General features: G+C 52.7%; 1 protein-coding gene across 5 annotated transcripts; it reads right to left on the reverse strand.

The window, feature by feature from the left end:
• Positions 1-281: 281 nt before the first annotated feature.
• GBGT1 (globoside alpha-1,3-N-acetylgalactosaminyltransferase 1 (FORS blood group)) lies at positions 282-18,089 on the reverse strand. Of its 5 annotated transcripts, none has more exons than XM_075015380.1 (8): positions 17,845-18,067; positions 16,287-16,470; positions 10,846-10,918; positions 9,462-9,524; positions 8,785-8,835; positions 8,650-8,685; positions 4,168-4,302; positions 283-1,380 (listed from the first exon to the last, which is right to left on the reverse strand). In XM_075015380.1, exons 3-8 carry the CDS (start codon positions 10,911-10,913, stop codon positions 696-698), a joined length of 1,038 nt encoding a protein of 345 aa, XP_074871481.1. In that variant the 5' UTR covers positions 10,914-10,918; positions 16,287-16,470; positions 17,845-18,067; the 3' UTR covers positions 283-695. The 5 variants fall into 5 exon arrangements, with proteins under 5 accessions (XP_074871483.1, XP_074871481.1, XP_074871482.1 ...); XM_075015381.1 differs by lacking the exon at positions 17,845-18,067 and adding an exon at positions 17,485-17,673; XM_075015382.1 differs by lacking the exon at positions 16,287-16,470 and having other exon boundaries at positions 282-1,380; positions 17,845-18,089.
• Between the last annotated feature and the right edge of the window lie 1,789 nt (positions 18,090-19,878).

Here is a 19,878-nt window from a genome sequence, read left to right on the forward strand (position 1 = left end):
GAGCGCAGAGTCCAGCAAAAGAATTACATCTCATGTCTTGCTCACCACACTCCTCTTAATACATCCCAGAATGATGTTTGATTTTTTTCTAACAGTGTCACACTATTGACTCATTTCACTTATGGTCCACTATGACCCTAGATCCCTTTCTGCAGAACTCCCTCCTCAACAGCCGTTGTGAGCTGAGCCTGGCTTAGGGCATTAGACACATAGAATGCCGTAAAATCATAGACTGTCATTTGTGGCACGTGAAAAACGCTATGAAAGTTAATTGCATTTTATCATTTAGGGCAGAGACTTCTCAGGGATGGCATTCCTTTTATTATCCAGTCTCAGACCAAATCACAGTTTGGGTATTTTTCTTTTAAACCAGCACACGGTGGATTCTAAGCTTTGGTATCACTTGGCCAGGCAACAGCAGCACTCAGATTTAAAGGGAAAAGCAATCAAGTAGATCTGTTCAAGCAGCCCAAGAAGTCACCATTGCTGTGGCCTCATGACATCATTCTCAAGTACTTTACCTCATCCCTGAGCAGCAAGAACCATCTGTCTGAATCAGGGCCAGCTCCACAATCCATTCACAGAGAGGAGCCAAAAAATACTCACTGGGCCACTTCCTGCGCGAGCAGCAAATCAAGATCCTGGTTGCCTGGTAACACAAAGAGGGCTAGACACCTCCAAGAGGGCCAGACACATCAATCCCGGAGCTCACGGTAGTCCTTATTCACCGTGGAGAAGCGTATCAGGCGCACCTCGGGAGGCTTGGGCTTGGTATCATCCCACAGGTACTCCGGGGAGAGGAGTTTTGAGGGCTTGTGGGTAAAGAAGTGCTTGTTGAGGTGACTCTCCTCCTGCCAGGCTGCCATGATCCCATTGGCCTTGTCTGCTAGGATGGTCATGTGGCAGGCTCTGGTGAACTCGTACACCCGCTTAACCAGCCCTCCGAAGACGGCCCCACCATAGTAGAAGTCCCCCTGGCTGTCAGGGATAAAGGCCGCAGAAGAGCTCCTTCTCTCATATGGGAACTGGCTGCGAGGGACATTGTAGTACCCAGGGTGTATGGCTGCTACCATCTGCCCCAGGGTCTCCACACCCCAGGGGTTGTGGAACACCATGTCAATGTCCAGGCAGAAGAGATAGTTCACCTCCCGGTGGCTCACATCTGCAATGTGCCTGTTTATCGCCTCCATCCTGCGCATGGAAATCTCCTGCCAGTGGGAGTATTTTTTGATGGGGATGATCCTGACACTCCGGCCGGGCTGCAGCTCAGCTGTCGGGATCGCCTGGGGGTCATTGGTGAAGATGTAGTAGTTCACCTGGTAGCCCTTCATGAAGTGCTTCTCTGCCGACTCGATGAAGCGGCCCACGAAGGTGGTGTACCTGTGCAGACACAAAGGCACTGATGGACAGGAGGGGCTGCGTCCCACGTTATGGGGGTCTTTCATATACTGGCGTGGTAGGAAACGTTTTGCCTAGGTACTGTTATAAGGGTGGGTGCATTGCAAGTGCAATGGGTTGGAAAAGCACTTGATTAGATGAGGCTAGAGCGGACATGCCTTGGTCAATTAGCTACCTGAACTGAACTAACAGTCCCACCACATGCCCCAGCCCTGGTGATTCTCACAGCAAACCTGGGGTGGACTTGCAAAATTGCTAACTGTGTTTCTCTGTTCCCCTACAGCTCATGGGGCCATTTAGGTCTTGTCTACGCTGCCATGAGTGTGACTGCAGCATGCACAGAGGTGCTCCAGCAAGCTTTGATCCAGCCAGGTCCTAACAGCAGTGAAGTGGCAATAGCACCAGCTGTGGCACAAACTAGCCAGCCAAGAAGGTGGGCTACTTGGGGGGCCTGCAATCAACCCCTGCTCTCATCCACAGCTTCACCACTACTAGCACTTGGCACGGTGCTGGGAGGGTGATGGTCTGAGAGGCCAGCCAGGACTCTGGGGGAAAGTACCTCCTATCTCTGACCATCCTGTTGCCAGGTCAAGAAGCTTACGTAGCTTCCACCTTTCTGGATTGGACTTAGGAGCATTCAGTATCGCCTTCCACACTGTGTGCTCTCCTCGGTGAGTTTGCCTTGCTGCGATGTGTGGGGAAGCCAAAGGGCCCTGCACCCCGGCTCTGCTGTCAGCAGACTAACTCTCAGCCACCGTGTGGAGCAGAAGGGTGTATTATTCAGCAAGGACACAGTGTAGAAGAGATGTTGTTAACACAGGAAACAGTATTCACGGGAGTCCCTCGAAGGAGGAAGGGAGCCCAGGGCCAAACAGGGGAACCCAGAGCCTGCCCCGAGTCCCAGCCAGCTAAGGCTGACCCACTTGCAGCTGCCTGGTCCTCAGTCCCCTCCTTGCTCCTCCTCCAGCCTCAATCCTGCTACTTGGGCCAAGAGACACTGGTCACATCCCCCTCCTGGAGCTCAAGTTACAAAGGGGCCAGCCAGAGCGTAAGCGGTGGCAGCCGGAGCAGCTCCTGCAGAAGGCGCACACACTTATTCTCACCACCTAGGCAGATTAGTGCGCTACACAGGGAAAGAGGCACGTGGTATTCACGCAACACTGTAAGATTCACACGCAAAATAACCAGGGACAATCCCTACGTTGTCATAGCACCCACGAAGCCAGCCTGATTAAAGCTAGTTCGAGTGTGTCTACACATGCTGCAATTGCACCTCCACTGCACTGTGCCTTGGGGGAGTAACAGTATCACCACTCTGATCTGCATGGATGCCACGGGGCTGAGGTGACTCTCGCTGCTGGCCCCGAGGATGCTCTTCACAGATTGCCTAATGCTCTCCCATGTCCTTCCAGTTTGTCCGATTGCGGAAGTCACTGCAGGCTCACTTGCGATTAAGGCTGATGTAACTTTTAAGCCTAGACCAGACCTGACAGACCTGTGCCGGCCTTCGCTTCTCTCCTGAGGATGCGTGGTACGGGACTAGCACAGGTGTCAGGCAACATCGCAAGGCCGGCAGGCTGCAATAGGACTTTACCACTTGAGGTACTGGGAGGCAGTGTGGTCTGGGGCAACGGGTCTCAACTAAGATCTGGGGTTCAGGGGGCCACAAGCAGGCAGGGCAGACAAGAGCAATCCCGGGTGCCAGGGTAGAACTGTCAATGGGCCCCCTCATGCATGCAAAAGCCAGGCCCACACGCCGCCCTCCACCTGGCATTTGGGGAGAGCTGTGCCTCCCCTGCCTGGTGACCAGTGAGCTGCCAGCTGGGCTGCTGGGCTCACTCTTCCAGCATGGCCAGGGCTTCCCTAGGCCCACCCAGTAGGGTTGTCAATTGTCTAATTAAGATGCTTGTCCTGCCTCCTTTCCCACATCAGCCCTGTGGCCACATCCTGTCCTGCCCCGTCTCTGATGCCCTGCTCCTGCACTCTCCATCCACCCTTCTGCAGTCACTCATTTTCATGGGGCTGGGGCAGGGGTGCAGAAGGGGACCAGGTGGTCAGCACTTACCTCAGCTGGCTCCCAAAAGGGACCAGCATATCCTTCTGGCAGTGGCTCCCAGGCCAGTGGAAGCTGTGGAGTTGGCACTCCGGACAGGGCAGCATGTGGAGATTCCCCTTCCCCTGCAATGGCCACTGGCACTCGCTGACCATTGACAGTGGGTCATGGAGCTTTTACTGGACTTGGGGAGAGGAGGGACAAACCAGGAGTTGAGACCCTTTGGTCAAGTGGCTAGTGCACGGGATGAGTACTCAGAAGACTTCGGTTTTACTCCTGGTTCTGTCACTAGCCTGCTGGGTGACCTTGGACTAGTCATTTCCCCACTCCATGCCTCAATTTACCCATCTTTAAAATGGGGCTAACAGTATGAAAAGCATGAAGTCTGCTGTGCTCTACTGATGACAAAAGCTATAGAAGAGCTAGGTATTATGAAGAGGCTATTTCTGATTCAACCACTGCAATTGCTACCAGGCCCTTACCTTTAACAAAGGGGAAACTTGGGCTTGCGTAAAAGGTTGTGCCTGACCCCAGAGCTCTAGCCTGTGCTCATCCGCTCCCTCTTCCCTGAGCACCTCCTTTAATCCCACCCTCACGGCCACACACCCAAAGGACATTAATCAGTGGCAGGATCATCACTGGGGACAAAGCTGGCTGGGGAGCTATTAGGGGAGGGGGCCTTTTGCCTCACGAACCAGAGCTGCCAGGTGACTCACTTTCCAACGGCAAATGCCGTCACCCCTATGGTAAGGTTCAGTGGCTTGTAGGCCCTGTCCAGCAGTTTGGCGTTGAAAGTTCCTTCCCAAACAATGGGGGCCAGCCATGGAGTGAGCGTCAGCACATCCTGGCGCCTGAAGGAAGATGAAAAGGACGGTGAACAAAACAAAACAGTTCCCTTCAGCCAGAGCCCATTGTCGCTGAGACACGCTGGACGATGCAGGCATGAAGATAATTGTTAACCCTTTAAGTTCCACTGTACATGAAATGTGTCAGTCCCCCCACTCTTAAATTTCCTCTCACAGCAGCCTGGAGACTTCATAACTATCTGATTTTCTCCAGCTACTTCCATCACCTCACTGCATGAGGCTTCAGAGCAAGATACACCAGGTCCGGACTTGCCACGCCTTGGGCCCCTCTGAAAAAATCCAAGCCATTATGTCCTACGTAAGCCCACAGGATCTCTGCACAGGGCCACTGAATTCCACAAAGGGTGGGCGACCACATACACCCTCCTTATATTCCTTGTGGGCCTGATACAGATGGCAGCATATGGATTTCAAATGGATGCAAAACTGCAAGAAAACTGCTCTGTTGCCATGGTTATTAAAAGACACTCTGTCTGAGGGACTGTATTATCCCAGCTCGGAAATGTAGTTTTCATAGGTTGGATCATAATTAGCATTTTTATAGCTAGTCCAGCATTCGGACACATAATAAACCTATGGGAAATCCAGACCCCACCTGGGCAGCATGCAAGCACATGCAGCAGAGAGCTGCTATGCCAGACTGCAGGCGTGCACTTACATTTTGGCCTTCTTCCTATGCTATGGGCTGTCTGCCAGGGCTCGGGAGTGTATTGTGAAATCAGTTTTATGAGGCTTGCTTGGCAGGGGGCTGCCCGGAATCTTCTCCAGACTTCGGCCCACAGCAATTTGGTCCTGAGACCACACAGAACCTTGTCTGGCCAAGTTTTAAGACTCTGCCAGCCTGCAGCTGTCTCCCTGCCTCCATCTTCTAGTCAAGACCGCCTAAGATTTTTGAGGGCCATGTGAGCTATTTTCAAGGAACGCAGAAAAAACTGAGTGGCCGATGCTGTGTACATCGTAGACCAGCTGCAGGAGACACGATGTTTGAGGAGCCTGGAGTGTGACCTTCTTGTATGTTGTGAGAGTCTAATGATACCCAGATAGAATAGATTTTGGAACTGATACGGGAGAAGGAACAGCACTTGGTTTTGTATGTAGAAAACACATTCATTTAAGCAGGGACTTCTCTTTCTAGATCAGATACCTGAGGTCTTGTTTTTGGATGCCCTGGAGCTGTTTATCCCTTTTATCAGATATCGGAGGGGTAGCTGTGTTAGTCTGGATCTGTGACAGCAACGAAGGGTCCTGTGGCACCTTATAGACTAACAGAAAAGTTTTGAGCATGAGCTTTCGTGAAGTGAGTCTGTGCTCACGAAAGCTCATGCTCAAAACTCTTCTGTTAGTCTACAAGGTGCCACAGGACCCTTCGTTGCTTTTATCAGATACTCCTTCATTTCAAAGGGCATTGCTGGATCTCTCTGGGTGACTCACTCCCCATGGTATTTATATGCCAGGGAAACATGTGCAACCGATAAATGCTCCCCCACAACCCCTGGAACCATTTCACACCAAAAGCTGCTATAACATACAACACGATGGGTCTGATTCACCTCTTCCTTATACCAATATAGCTCCATTGCCTTCACTGCAATTACAAAAGACTCTTATGTAAGGCAGCAGTAACACTCCTAGAAAACCACATGCTAAATAAAAACGTGTTATATAAACTGAAGAGTAAATGGAAAAATAGGGTGACAGCCCCAGCATGAGGAAGTTATTCATGCTGGGAGCACAGGAGAGGGTGCAGGGCACACAGTCTCTGGGAGAGAGTTTGGGTGCAGGAGAATGATTAGGACAGGAGGTTCGGGGCATGGGAGGGGCCTCAAGTTGCAGGGCCTGGGGCAGTGTTCTCTGTAAGCTGAGCACTCGAGCCGTCAAGAATGAATACCTCTAAAGGGTTAAACTCAGAGGGGCTGGTGGGAGGGTGGCATATCTCTGAGGGCAGCCAGGGAAGCCAATGGAAGAAAGAGAAATTCTTTTAAACTGAAAACAACTGCAGTCTGAGGAGTCTTTGTCTGTGCGGCCGATGCAGAGAAGACACAGACAAGATGCTTAAGCAAGGTGAATAAATCCAGTAAAGATGCTGGCCATCTCATAATCAGTAAGTAGAAAGGAAATATTTAGTTAAACGCGATCAGGTTATTTTTATTTTGGACTTTCTAGGCTGGTTGATGTATTTTCCCCTGGTACTCTAACTTGTAAACTGTATCCCAGGGAAGTAATTCTCTGGGCTCCAATCAAATTGTTTTGAGTTGTTTTGCTATATCCAACAATGAAGTATGGGTGTTTACTTTCTTGGCATTTTTCCATCTTTTGTTTTGTAAATAAATTACTTTTTTGAAGGCAGTGATTTGATTCCTGCATCCTAGAGGAGTATCTGTGTGTTTTTTTTCCCCATGCCTAGACCAAAGGGTCAGCTATCAGATTACAGCTCTTTGTTTCCAAGTTTATCTCCTAAGGAAAGGGTGAGGCTCGGAAGCTACCCCACAGGAGATATACAAGTGCGTCTTCCTTGGTTTTAAGGACAGACTTTTCCACTTGGTGGTGGCAGCAATTACCTCTCAGGGTCAGGGAATCTGTGACCTTGGGGAGGTTTCTTTTAAGCAGAGCCCATGGAGGCAGGATATTTGTAAAGGTTTTTTCAGGCCTCCACTTTCTGCACTCAGAGTGTCAGAGTGGGGAGGCAGCCCTGACACTCTCTGGGAGGGAGTTTGGGTACAGGAGGTGATTAGGTACGGGGCTGGGGCATGGGACGGGCCTTGGGTTGCAGGGTCCAGGGCAGCGCTCCCTGTAAGCTGAACGCTTGGGCAGCTGCCCATGAGAGATTCAGGTGCCACCCTGCTGCTTAGCAGAGCACCAACAGCCAGCAGTGTGTTTCTATTGGTGGTACCTTATTTGCCTTCGTGCAAATAAAATTTATTTCACCCATGGATGGAAAAGATTAGAGGGAATGCTGGTCTGGGGGTGCTCACCTCAGGGGGTTCCCCTCCCCTGCTGTTCCTAATGGAGGTGTGGCCAGGCAGCTTTGTACACTGCCTTCACCCGCACACAGCATATGAAGCCTCCTAGCTGTGCTCCACCAGGAACAGCAGGCACAAGATGCTGCCTGGCGTGAGTGCCCCCTGGATCCAGCGACCTGAGCCCCCTCCCATGCTCCAACCCCAAGCACCTGCCTGCACCCAACCTCCCTCCTGTGATTGTGGTGCATAAAACCAGTGCGTGCAGTGTAAAAACGGGTCACAGAAGGAAAACAGCATGATGTGAAAGCCCGCTGTATGAACGTGCATCACATAAGGGTTTCCTGGACTCTTGATTTACACCAGTGTCTGCGAGAGGAGACTTATGCCCAGTGTGTCCCAGCAAACAGCCACAGGGACACAGACATGGACACATGCACACCCAGTCTCTGGGCTAAAATGATGCCTAACAACGCACAGCTCATGTTGGGACCACTCCTGCAGAGGCACTGAGCATGCTCAGTGTGCCACTGTAGCCAGGGAAGGATTAGTGGCTGCATTTCTCTCTTGGGTAAGTGATCATGATGGAAAAGCCTTGTAAGGATCCTTCCAAAGCCGCAGGATGTACCCAAGGGAGCTGAAGCTTTCTCTCCTGGGGTTTTAGACTCTTTTCCATCACCAGGCCTGGCAACGGGGGTGGGGGGCGGGCAGCTGCCCGAGGGACTGGTGTTTCCAAGTGGCCCGGAGCTCCATCTGCCACCTCTGCTAATTTGGCAGTAGCAGTGGCCAGAGCTCCAGGCCCCTTTGAAGCGCCAGCAGCGCTGCTCTGGCTGCGCATGGCTATGAAGGAAGTGGTGGTGGGGGCAGTGTTGTGGTCCAGGCAGCACCGAGCGCTAACTGCCCTTGGCTCTGCCCCTCCTGCTCTCGACTCCACCCCTTCCAGGGTACAAAGCTGGGCCCCCCTCCCGCCTTGCCCTGGAGCCCTCAGCGGCTGTAGGCACTATGGCCCATCACTGTAGCCTCTGAGCACCTGACTAGTCATTCCTCTTTGGCTCAGGAGGGAGGATTAAAAGAGAACGAGGTCAAACACACCAACGCCCTGGAAGATGATGCATTAGCCTGGGGATAAGAGACATCCATCCATTCACCACCTGGAGGCTGTAATCTGTCACATTACTCAAGCTGAGCAGTACCTGCTCCATGAGTACTCAGGGGAAGGTACCATGCACTGCAATAAAGGGTATTGCATCCTGACCCTTCATCTTAAAAGATCCTGAGACACACCGGACACCCTGAAGGGAAGTCAGTGGTGCTCGGGGGTAGGGAGAATCACCAAATCAGGCAGGACTGGGACTGGAACTGGGAGGAGACTTACTTCTGATCCAGTGCTCTTGGCTGAGGATAATCCAGCCTGCAAAAGAGAACAAACACCCACTGAATAATAGATGCCCAGGCCCAGGGGAGGGAACAGGGATTTCAAAGGGGAGAAATGAAAACGATGGGCACATACGGAGGAAAAAACTGCACTGTCGTCTCTTTGGCGTACTGGAGCTTCATAGAGCTGCACAAGAAAGAAGAGGGACAGGTCTGTACAAACTCCTTGAAACGAGGTGGGTAAGTCAATTTCAGGATTGATGCTTGCACCGAATACTCCTCAGAGCACAAGCCCTGGTCGCTGCAAGCCCCCACGCTGCATTGCCTGGTCGGGGGCTGTGTGCATTGCCTCCCTAGGTGATGCTTCAAGAGCAGACAGAGATGCAATTCTTTCTAATGGCACCTCCTTATGCAGTGCCATGGGGTGGGAGAGACGTGGGGGGCTTTCAGAGAGCCCTTTACTGCTCTTCCCGGATTATCCAGGGGATTGAGAGGAGACAAGACTCTCCAGGCAATAAGCCCAGGGGATATAAGATGGCCAGGCATGCTAGTGTGCACTGCCTATCAGCTGCAACCCCCTCCCAGCACAACCTGCTCCCCATAGAGGGGCTGGCTAGCCTGGCTCTGGACCCACTGCAAGACTAGGACTCCTGGGCCCCGCAGCAATACAGATAATAATTCGTAAATATTAGTATTATTAATACAGACAGCTGGAAAAGGAACAGAGTCCTCAGAGCTATCCCCACCCTCTGCCAAGACTCTGTCTGACTTCAAGCTAGTCACCATTTCAGCTGTCTCACACTGCATACTTACAAGATTTCTGGGCAAGGGAGGTGGTATGGGAGGTAGTGGACAGGCCTATTCCAGACAGTCATCCTGCAAGCAACAGGAGAAACCATTAAAATTAGGAAGCCATTTTCCAAATTCTTCTTCTGAATCCTGCCCGGAGTTTAAGATCTGCTAGGACTGTGGTTCCCAACCTTTTCACAAGTGCAGACCCCCTATTGCCCCCCAAACCATTCGCAGACCCCCATCAAAGCCAATTCTAGCCACTCAGAACACTTCATTAAATGAAAATGGAACACACACCATAGCCTTTCAGACAGCCATTCATAACATCACTAGAAGATATCCAATCTAAAAATAATAATTGATTGTAACTTTGCAGTTTAGTTAAAACTTATTTTCTATGATCATTTTATTTATTGTTTATTTTTTTCACACACCGCCTGCAGTGCCCCCATGGACCCTCAGGGGTCCACAGAGCCCAGGCTGGGAACTACTGGGCTAGGAGGTTATCCGGCCAACTCACCAGTGGATGAAGAATGCAGCAGTACACCCTTCTGTCAAGGGGTCTGCACTACAATTTACCGCTGTTCAGGTGTAAAAGGGCTTCTGTGAATGGCTGGTGTCCTGCTGGGCCCAGTTTTAAAGTACAGGATAAGTATTATTGTTATTTATATTCAAGTGTTTTACGGAACAGCAAATCATTGGACTATATAAGGATCACTTCATGGCTGGGGCATTACAGCCACCTGCGCTCACTCCAACCTCACTCAGTTTCACCAGGCTGGGGGAGACGACTGGAGTCTGGGGATGGTGAGGGAAGAATCTGGCCAGGTCACATTACAGCCATTATAACAGAGCCAGAACTACATGCAAAGTGTATGATTAATAACATATCTAGTGTGGCAGGGTACCCCCAGATCTTGCCAGGGTCCCACGCCTCTCCCTTCTTGCTGGAGGGATTAGGCTACACCCACCTCTGCCCATCTGGGCCTGCTGGTCAGTCCTTTCCCTCTTTTCAAGTCTTCTTTCATCTTTTGTAAACGCTGCTTACTCTCCTTAGCTCTCCTCTTAGCACAACCTCCTTGCCTTGCCCACTTACTCTGTCTCCCTCTCCCCTGACTAGAATGGCTTTTTAAAATCCCTGCCAGCACGTGGGCAGTGCGATCAGCTGGCCCCCACTGATTACTTGCCACAACGTCATGTTGCCTGCGCCTGCTTCTCTTCTTCCCCTACTCAGGCTGCATCCTGAGCTGCCTTTCACCCTTCCAACTGAGGTCTGCTGGCCTGCCCGTTAGTCGAGTCTTAGTCTCCCTCCAAGGGGTTTGTGATGCATGAATAGCAGCGTTTGTCCCTGAGCGCTGCTAGAGCAGGAGTCAGTCTGAGGAGTAAGGCCAGAGGAGACACTCACCAGATAAACACAGGGAGGAGGATTAGGCAGAGTACGAGGACTGATCTCACCACTGTCCTGCAAGTCATTTCTCCTACAGTGGAGCAAAAACACACACAGATCTCAGTGGGCCATGGAGAAAAGGTGAGGTGCTGCTCTTCAAACCAGGCACAAAGATCCCACAGCCAGGGGCACACTCAGGGAAGCATGAAATGCAGCACAGCTCATTTTGTCTCACGGTCCTAATCCCTCTGTGCCGCCTGGAATCCTGGAGGGGTTGGACTGCATCAGACTGAGGGTCCAAGGTCCTATCACTGCAGCAAACTCCCCAGAGAGGCCACAGAACTATAAACCTTCAATTTAATGAGCTGCGGGGGGGAGGGGTGTCTGTTAATACTGAAAATCCATCAAATCTGCAGGCACCTCGCAAGGTGCGCTGGGGAGTGCGTGGACCAAGACCCCGGAGGAACGCAGCGGGCTTGGGAGAGAGAGGTCAGCAGTGGGCTCTTTGTGCTGATTACAGAGCGGAGCCACTGGACTTGCCTGCCATGAGCCGCTCATCATCCACCCCAGGCCAGGCACTCCCACGGAAACTAAGTGTCCCTGGAGCAGGATACCTCTGCCCAGGGCTCCGGCTGGGCCAGCTGTCTGGTCTGGGCACCCACCCGGCCGGGAGGAACCTGAGTGGCAACTCCAGCAGCGGCGGTGGCTGTGGCAGCCTCAGCAGTGGCTCCTCTCGTGGCCCCAGCTGCTGCGATGACTCCAGTGGCTCTGGTGAGTCACCGGTATTTGTTTGGCAGGGAGGGACTGGCAGACAGCGCCCATTATTTCTGACGTCTGTTAAGTCAGGGTCCATTCAATCAGAGTTTGCTGTACAGCCACAGTACCCTGGCTAGTTATACGTAACCGACGAACTGCAGAGGAATCCTACATCTTCCTGCTCACAGGCTCTGTGTCCCTGACCCAACCCTGAGTCACTCCTGAACCAGCTGGACGGTCTGATCTGGGGGAACACGCTCTGCCACGCTCCTTGGCAGGCCAGCATGCTGCTCCCAGCTGGGGCAGATCACCAGGGGCTTCTCCAGATAACCAATGGGCTCCCAGCCCCCGCCTGAGAATAAGGACAGTTGGACATGCCTCAGCAGGAGGTGTTAGTTGGTCACCTCCCCGTATGGAAAGTGGGGGAAGGTCTGTGAGACTGACAGCCCCCAGGAACAATGGGAAGAGGCCAGCCCTCTAGGTCAGCCGGATTGCCAGGGCGGGCACACCAATGAGGGAGTGAGGAATCTGGGACAGTCCCCTCCTCCACGTCAGCCAAATTTCCTGGGTCAGACTGAGTGGCACATAGCTAAGGAGACAGCTATGCCTGAGCTGGGAGCAGAGCCATGCTGGCGGGAGACAGCCAGAGACACAGCCTAGCAGCAGAGCCATGCAGGGGTGGGGGAGCTGCAGCCAGAGATCCTGAGCCACAGTGCAGAGAACAGAGCCCTGCTGGGAGCAGGGCTGTACCCACAGAGCCAGAGGGGCTAGGGAAGCAGCCCAGGAGCTAGAGGCAGAGCAGCAGACAGAGGAGCTGGAGCTGGGTGTGGTGAGTGGCACAGGCAACCCAGGGTAGAAGCCCAGCACAGAGGGACTCCTCCAGCCAAGAGGCCTTGCAGGCCAGACTGGGGAGGGGGCTGATGCTGGGGAGAAGGGTCCTGGCACCCCAAACAAGTGTCTGACCTGCAGAATCCCTGCAGCACAGCCAGGGCTTGAAAAGGAGCAGATAGAATAGATAGAAAGCTGGCTAGAAGGTCAGGCCCAGCAGGTAGTGATCAACGCTCGATGTCGGGAGGGCGGTCGGTTTCTAGTGGAGTGCCCCAAGCTTCAGTTCTGGGTCCTGTTCTGTTCAACGTATTTATCAATGACCTGGATGAGTGGTTGGATTGCACCCTCAGCAAGTTTGTGGATGACATTAAGCTAGGGGGAGAGGTAGATATGCTCAAGGGTAGGGAGAGGGTTCAGACTGACTTAGACAAATTGGAAGACTGGGCTGCAAGAAATCTGATGAGGTTCAATAAGGACAAGTGCAGAGTCCTGCACTTGGGCCGGAAGAATCCCAAGCATTGTTACAGGCTGGGGTCCAACTGGCTCAGTAGTAGTTCTGCAGAAAAGGACCTGAGAGTTGTAGCGGACGAGAAGCTGGACATGAGTCAGCAGTGTGCCATTGCAGCCAAGAAGGCAAATGGCATATTAGGTTGCATCAAGAGGAGCATTGCCAGTAGGTCCAGAGAAGTGATTATTCCTCTTTATTCGGCTTTGGTGAGGCCACATCTGGAGTACTGTGTCCAGTTCTGGGCCCCCAATTATAGGAAGGATGTGGATACACTGGAGAGGGTCCAGCGGAGGGCAACCAAAATAATTAGGGGGCTGGAGCATATGACCTATGAAGAAAGGTTGAGGGAACTGGGACTGTTTAGTCTGCAGAAGAGAAGACTGAGGGGGGACTTGATAACAGCCTTCAACTTACTGAAGGGAGGTTGCAAAGAGGCTGGAGAGAGGCTGTTCACAGTGCTCATGGATGGCAGAACACGGAACAATGGTCTCAAGTTGCAGTTGGGAAGGTCCAAGTTGAACATTAGGAAAAACTTTTTCACTAGGAGGGTGGTGAAGCATTGGAATGGTCTAACCAGGGAAGCAGTGGAGTCTCCATCCCTGGAGGTGTTTAAGTCTCAACAAAGCCCTGGCTGGGCTGATCTGATGGGTTTGGTTCTGCCTAGGGCAGGGGGCTGGACTTGATGGATTTTTTAGGTCCCTTCCAGCTCTATTGGTCTATGATTCTAGGAGGCCTGGGACCAACAAGGAACAGATGGTGACCTGCCCTGATATTCCAGAGATGCTGTTTGTGAGGTCTCTGACTCAGAGCACAGTAATGTGCTTTCCATTAACTCTTCCCATTTTTTCTTATCCTCTTTTTTTAACTGACTGTTGTTTAATGAATTGTATTTGCTTTGAACCATCTGTAATCATCAGTGGGCCCAGGAAGTGTTCAGTGTGAAGGGAAGACCCCAGAGTGGACACTAGACCCTGCCCTAGGTGATGGCAAGGTTGTGGGGGTCAAACCCCAAGAAATCCTGGGCCCAGCCTTGTTGGGGCCACATGGGCACTGCCGCACAGGAGAGAGGAAGTGGAGCCCTGGGGGTCAGGGAGGCCTCTGGGTAAAGGAAGTGGGAATGGGGACTCAGATCCTTTTGCTGGCCCATTTTCACCGGGGTAGCGTAGAAGCCAGGAAGGTTCCCCACAATAGGGTAACTCTTCCCCCCACTTACATCAGCCTTGCTGCCAGGTTTATAAAATTGTATGGGAAGCCCCTGAGGTCAGGGGATCTAGACCCCAGCAGGGGTGCAAGGGGAAGAGTCCCTGCAAGTCTGGTCCATACAAACTGCATTGAACTGTGGTACTGAACCTGGCTGCAGTCCTGGCCTGGTGGATAAGTGACCCACCTGCCTCCCAACTGGGCTCTGGTAGAAAGGTGGGTGGGGACCTAAGTGAGTCCTTTAGAGCACGCCACCTTCCAGTGAGGCTGCCTCACACACATAGGAATGAATCCTACAGCTCCCTCGCCCTGCCCCACTCACTTCCCTTTCAGGGCTTCCCCAAGAGGATCTTGGCTGGGGCCTCCAAGGAGCCCATAGCCCTGCTCAGTCCAACATAACTGATCTACTCCCAAGAGCACCATGTGCTGGGACTCTCAGCCCTTCGCTCCATCTGCCTCACCCTCTCCAGCTGGCCTCTGGCATCCCCATCGCAGCCCCCAAGACATCCCTCTGCATGTATAGCCAAAAGGCACCCAAAGTGCAGATGAAGTTACACCAAGCCACAGGGTGGGGAGCCCCCAGCACGCAGTTGGAAGTAGCTGGGGATGCAAGACATGGGAACAATGGGGGGAATAATACACAGGGACTAGAATCTGAACATGGTGTACGGCCAGGACTGGGGCAGATGGGGATACAGGGGACAGATGGGGTGGGGTGCAGGATGCAGCAAGGGACAAAGGGAGCAGAGGAATACTAGGACATGGAGGGTAGGAAGACAGGGTACAGGGCAGATGGTGGGTGGGGGGCTAGGACAGAGTGGGTAGCTGGGGCAGGACACTAGAGAAGGTGGCCAGGGGCCTGGAAGGGGCCGAAGGGACCATCTCCAAGTGCCATAATGAATTGTTCAGGAGTGTGCAGACACTTACATGGGTCCTCCTCTCCCAACCTGCCAATGATTCAGACAGCTGCCAAACTTGCCTATGCCGAGAGCAGCCCCTGCTGGGGACGGAGCATGGCACCGCATTGATATCCCCTGCCCCTGCAGCCCTGGAGGATGCACCACGGGGAGCCGTCCTGCACAGGCCCTGGGGACGGCAGGGAAGGCACTAGATCCCTGGTGTCCAACCAGTTCTGAAAAGTAGCCACTCTAGTGGCCACAGCTGGAGCGAACTAGCCAGGTTATTCTGAAAACATGTTCATTGTTCAAGCCACCTGTGGCTAGCATGTTGGACACTGTGGCACTAGGTGGACTCCTTGGTCTTCCCCACTTCTAAGTTCACTCCTACAAGCTGGAGAGCAGCAAGCAGTTGATGTTCCTTTAACATCACATGCACATTTCTACAGGTCCCACCTCATACTCCCTTGGCAACTCATCTAGGAGGGATTAGCTCTTGCCAAAAAAAGGGCCCCAGATCTCAATAAAGAAAAATCAAGGGTTTAAAATCCTAACAGGCTCACACTTGGCAATTCCTGACTCTCACCTGAGCGTGCTGCAGCTCCTCAATAAGAATGAATTTCTAACACCCTTTCTTGCTATTCCCTGTGCTCTGTCTCCGACCTGCCTCTCCAGGTAACAGTGGTAAGTGCTGCTGCACTGAAGCCACGCCTGTTTCAAGGGACTGCACTGCAGCCCAGGTGTCTAATGGGGGAATAACAACTACCTGCCACAGGTAAACACTCAAACCAGGATGAATCTCAGCATATGATGTTTTGTCTCCAGAGCCACAATTTTCATCTTGTCTCATGTTTTAATGCCGAGCTGGGAAGTGATGACAGCCTGACAGCCCTGAAGAATGACATACTATATTTATCCAGGGCTGGCTTGTGTGAGGATTTTTCCATTGCCCATTAAGCTATAATACAATGGGAGCTGAGGTGGGGTGGCAAAGACAGGCAGCAGGCAGTCAGAGAATATATGCAAAGGTGCTGGAGGCACAGAGCTTGAATACACCGCTTTTAACTTGCTACAGCGCTGGGGTTTTGGCTGGCTCTTACACAGCCAGGCAGAGGAGCAACGGGAGCATGGCTGGGTTACAGCTGCATAGATTGTAGCTCCAGGTATGCTGATGGGAAGCTCAGGAGCACAAAGGGAAGCAAGGACTGTGTTCTCTCTCTCTCCCACAAAAAACAGGCAGGTGCGCATGCAGGGGAAGAACAAAACCATACCTGCCCAGGCTGAGTCACAGAGCTATCTGCAATTAGGTGCTGGAGATGTTGGAGCAGAGTTTGTTTCCCAGCCAACCCGGGGATTTGTGCCAAACACAGGTAGCTCTGAAGCTTTGTCCTGAGTAGTACAGCTTGCTTGCTTGCCCTTGCTCAGGCCAGCACGTAATAATAGCCAGGGCCCATCCTGCAACCATGACAGAGTATTGTGTTCAGGAGTCCAATTCAAGTCAAGGGCAGACCTGGCAACACCTGCAATTTTATGACCCATCTTCTAGTCTTCTTAAAGCCCCAGCTTCCCGAGGCCTGTGACGTGAGAAATTCAGCCTTCTTTTTTTTTTTAAAAAAAAGGTAATTTGGCTGTCTTGATTGCAAAGGAAGGTTGAAAACATGACCTGAAGGACACCCATATCAGAAGGCAACTCAGAAGCCCCCCAGGTGTTATTTTTCAGCCACTCTCATGATTTTGAGGGTGTCTCCAAGTCAGGATTTTTGAACACACATGGTGGGGAAGGAAGCCTGTGTACATACTTCTCAGGCTAATCAGGCTCTTTGACAGTACCACTGAATGACTTCCTTTTACTGGAGCTACTCTGCTGAAAACACCCTCCCAAAACTGTGTGCTGCATAAAATCATCCCCCTACATCCCCTGGCTGAACCAGAGATGCCTTTCTGCCCAGCCACTCCAAAGCCCTAAAAGGAGTCCTAAGGAGATGGTGCTTTCGATTAGAAAAAGGATGATAACAAAATAAATGACCTCTCCACCCCCACAGGTGACCCTACAGAAATCAGCTTTCAAGTCGGGGGGGGAGGGGGGGGCAAGGCTGTCCACCTGACCTCAGCAGGTAGCGTCTAGCCAGGTGGCATGAAAGAGGGAGCCCATGCCGGAGCAGGAAGGCACTTTGAGGCTGGTTTTGAGCTCAGGCCCGGATTAACCGGCTGCCTGGGTGCACAGAGATGGCTGGCTGCCGTAGACCCACCCCGCCCAGGCCCTACCTATACAGATACACAGTGCCCTGAACATCACAGCGTGCCCCCGCAACTGCCCAGTACCCCACACAGCCCCTCCCACTGCCCACCACGCACAGATCTCCTACAACGCTCCCCGCCCCATCGCCTCCCTTCCCAGCATCCCCGCACAGACCCCCTCCCCGGCCCTGCTGAGCCGGCAGCGCAGGAATCCCCCTCCCCGTTCCTCACGTCATCACGGGACTCCGGGAGCGGAGGCTTTGAGAAAACACACAAGGCGGCTCCTGCACCCGACCGCTCCCGCGGGAGATCAGCCCGGGGCCGCTGCAGCCCCGCGGGGGGAGCCACCCCCGGCCAGGCGCCTTCGGCCTCTCCCGGGCTGGGGAGCGAGCGGTGCTCCCGCGCCAGGCAGGCCGGGCAGCCGCCGCACAGCCACGCCCGCCAGCACCGGTGCTGCAGACACCGCCCGTCCCACCCTCAGCGCCGCCTGGCGCTGTCCCCGCTCCCGGCCCGGCCCGGCCCGGCCCGGCCGCCCAGCCCCCGCGCCGCTGAGCAGCGGGTAGCCTTTGCGGCGGGGCGGGCGTTGCAAACCTGGGGAGCCCCAGAAGAGCGGGAGGGTGGGGAAGCCCAAGGCTGGGCGCTCGGAGCAGCGGCGGCCGGCGAGCCCCGGCCCGGGCGCAAGCAGCTGTCGGGGGCGGGGAGGAGCCCTGGCCGGCAGGGAGAGGGGAGCCAAGGGGTGGGGAGAAGCAGCGTGGAGAGAACCGGCGGCGGTGATGTCACAGAGGCAGCATCCCGGCCTTAGCGGGCTGCAGCCTCCCCCGCCAGCCTGGGGCTCCGCCCGCTGATTCTTCACTGGGTGGGGGTGGCAAGGCCGGAGGGCTCCAGCAAGGCCCCCCCCCCCCCCCCCCCCCCCCCCGAGGCTGGGCTCTCACTCCTCCAGGCTGCAACTCTGGACAGTCGCCCCCTGGCTCCGCCGCCAGGAGTGACTCAGGGTGCTCAGCTGACTGTGGTGTAAACTAAGCTCCTGAGCCCCCTGAGATCAGTAGCAAAGATCAACATAGTAGGGTTGGCACCTGCCTCCTGTGCGCCTTTCTCTCTGGCTGATAGTGCTTGTGTAGTGGCTACAGGAGGTTTGTGGAGCAGCGCTCAGAGAGCCACACCTGGGCCAATTGCTTTAAACTCGGACATTTCACTTACAGCCCAGACAGGGGTTTCCTCACACAAGGCAAACCAAACCAGTTACAAGGAACTCTGCTGCTGCCTCTAGGGCCAGCCACCGGCTATACGGGCAAATCCCACAGGCTCTCTGGCTGCTCTTGCGTCCCAAACTGATATCCCTCCTCACTCATATGGGAAGTTATGAAAACCAATCTCACCTAAATCTTCACAGGTTCTTCCAGGCCCCAGAGGGACCAGCCACAGCCCCAGGTCAATAGATACTTAGATCTTACCCAAAACAGCATGCTGGGCCAATCCTTTAGAATCTAAAATCTAGAGATTTGTTAAAAAAAAAAAAAAGAAAGAAAAAAAAATAGGGTGACAGAGAAAAAGTTAAAGTGGTTAAATTACATACATCAGTTATCTCAATGCAGACGGCAGCTGGTGGTAAAGGCTGCTATCTTAAAAGTCTCCAAAAATGCAACCTTTATGGGAGGGGTCCCCAGTCCATTCAAGCTTAGTTCATAATAGAGATGTTGCTGTAAACTGCTGACAAGATGGTGACTGTCAGGGTCCTACTTTTATAGACTCTTACCCATGTGGTGGGAAGTTCCTGCTTCTGGTCTCATACTCAGTGGTGAACCACCTGATGACATCACCTGTCCTTCCCTTTTTGGGGGATTCTGCCATTGGCAGACTCCCAGCTGATGCGTCTCAGCCACATGCCTGAGATGCAGATTGGAATCTGAATGGGCCATTCCTTTATTGAGACCATTATCACCTGGCTGGAAGGTGACGACACCTTCTGTGAATCCCAGCAATAAAACATTTCTCATACAAGTGCAGAGTCAATATTCATAACTTAATTCCACGAGCAATAGCACCTGTTCTGAAATAGGGGTGGTTAAGAAAGAGAACATTGTGTGTAGAAAAGATCACTGTACACAGGCTGAGTCCATGGGACTTACCTATTTCAAAATAAGCCAACTGCTATTTCAAAATCATTAGTTGCGTTTTGTAGACACTAGCAAAGTTATTTCAAAATAACAGAAAATAACTTTACTTTGTAGACATACCCTTAGGCTATGTCTAGATTACAGCGATTTGTCGGCAGATGTTTTTGTCAGAAGATACCTTCTGAAAAAACTTCTGTCAACTGATCATGGCCAAATTGCCAAGCGAATCTCAGGAGCGATCTGCTCTGTCGACAGAGAGTGGCTGGGTTGCCTGGCTGCTCTCTTGACAAAGCATCCAACTGGAAGCACAGCAGACAGAGGGCTGTGGTGACAGAATGCCTTAGGAATCTGGATGGTTCCCAGGATTTGTCAACAAAACACCAGTTTTGTCAACAAAACCCTCTGGTATAGACACAGCCTTAGTGTATTAATCTTAGATTGCATGTTTTCTTTCCCATTTTGTTTAGTAGCCTATATTGTTCCATCTTCTACCTCTTATGACAATTTAAAT

This window comes from Carettochelys insculpta, chromosome 21, assembly GCF_033958435.1.
Source record: "Carettochelys insculpta isolate YL-2023 chromosome 21, ASM3395843v1, whole genome shotgun sequence".
Taxonomy (NCBI): domain Eukaryota; kingdom Metazoa; phylum Chordata; order Testudines; family Carettochelyidae; genus Carettochelys; species Carettochelys insculpta.

What these genes read in the sequence shown, in the direction of transcription:
- GBGT1 (XM_075015382.1), bottom strand. Translation starts at nt 10,913, where the DNA reads ATGACTTGCAGGACAGTGGTGAGATCAGTCCTCGTACTCTGCCTAATC. An exon ending in CTCCCTTGCCCAGAAATCTT is followed by an intron (nt 8,836 to 9,461) that starts GTAAGTATGCAG and finishes TTTCTTGTGCAG; the next exon opens with CTCTATGAAGCTCCAGTACG. An exon ending in ACGGCATTTGCCGTTGGAAA is followed by an intron (nt 1,381 to 4,167) that starts GTGAGTCACCTG and finishes GTGTCTGCACAG; the next exon opens with GTACACCACCTTCGTGGGCC.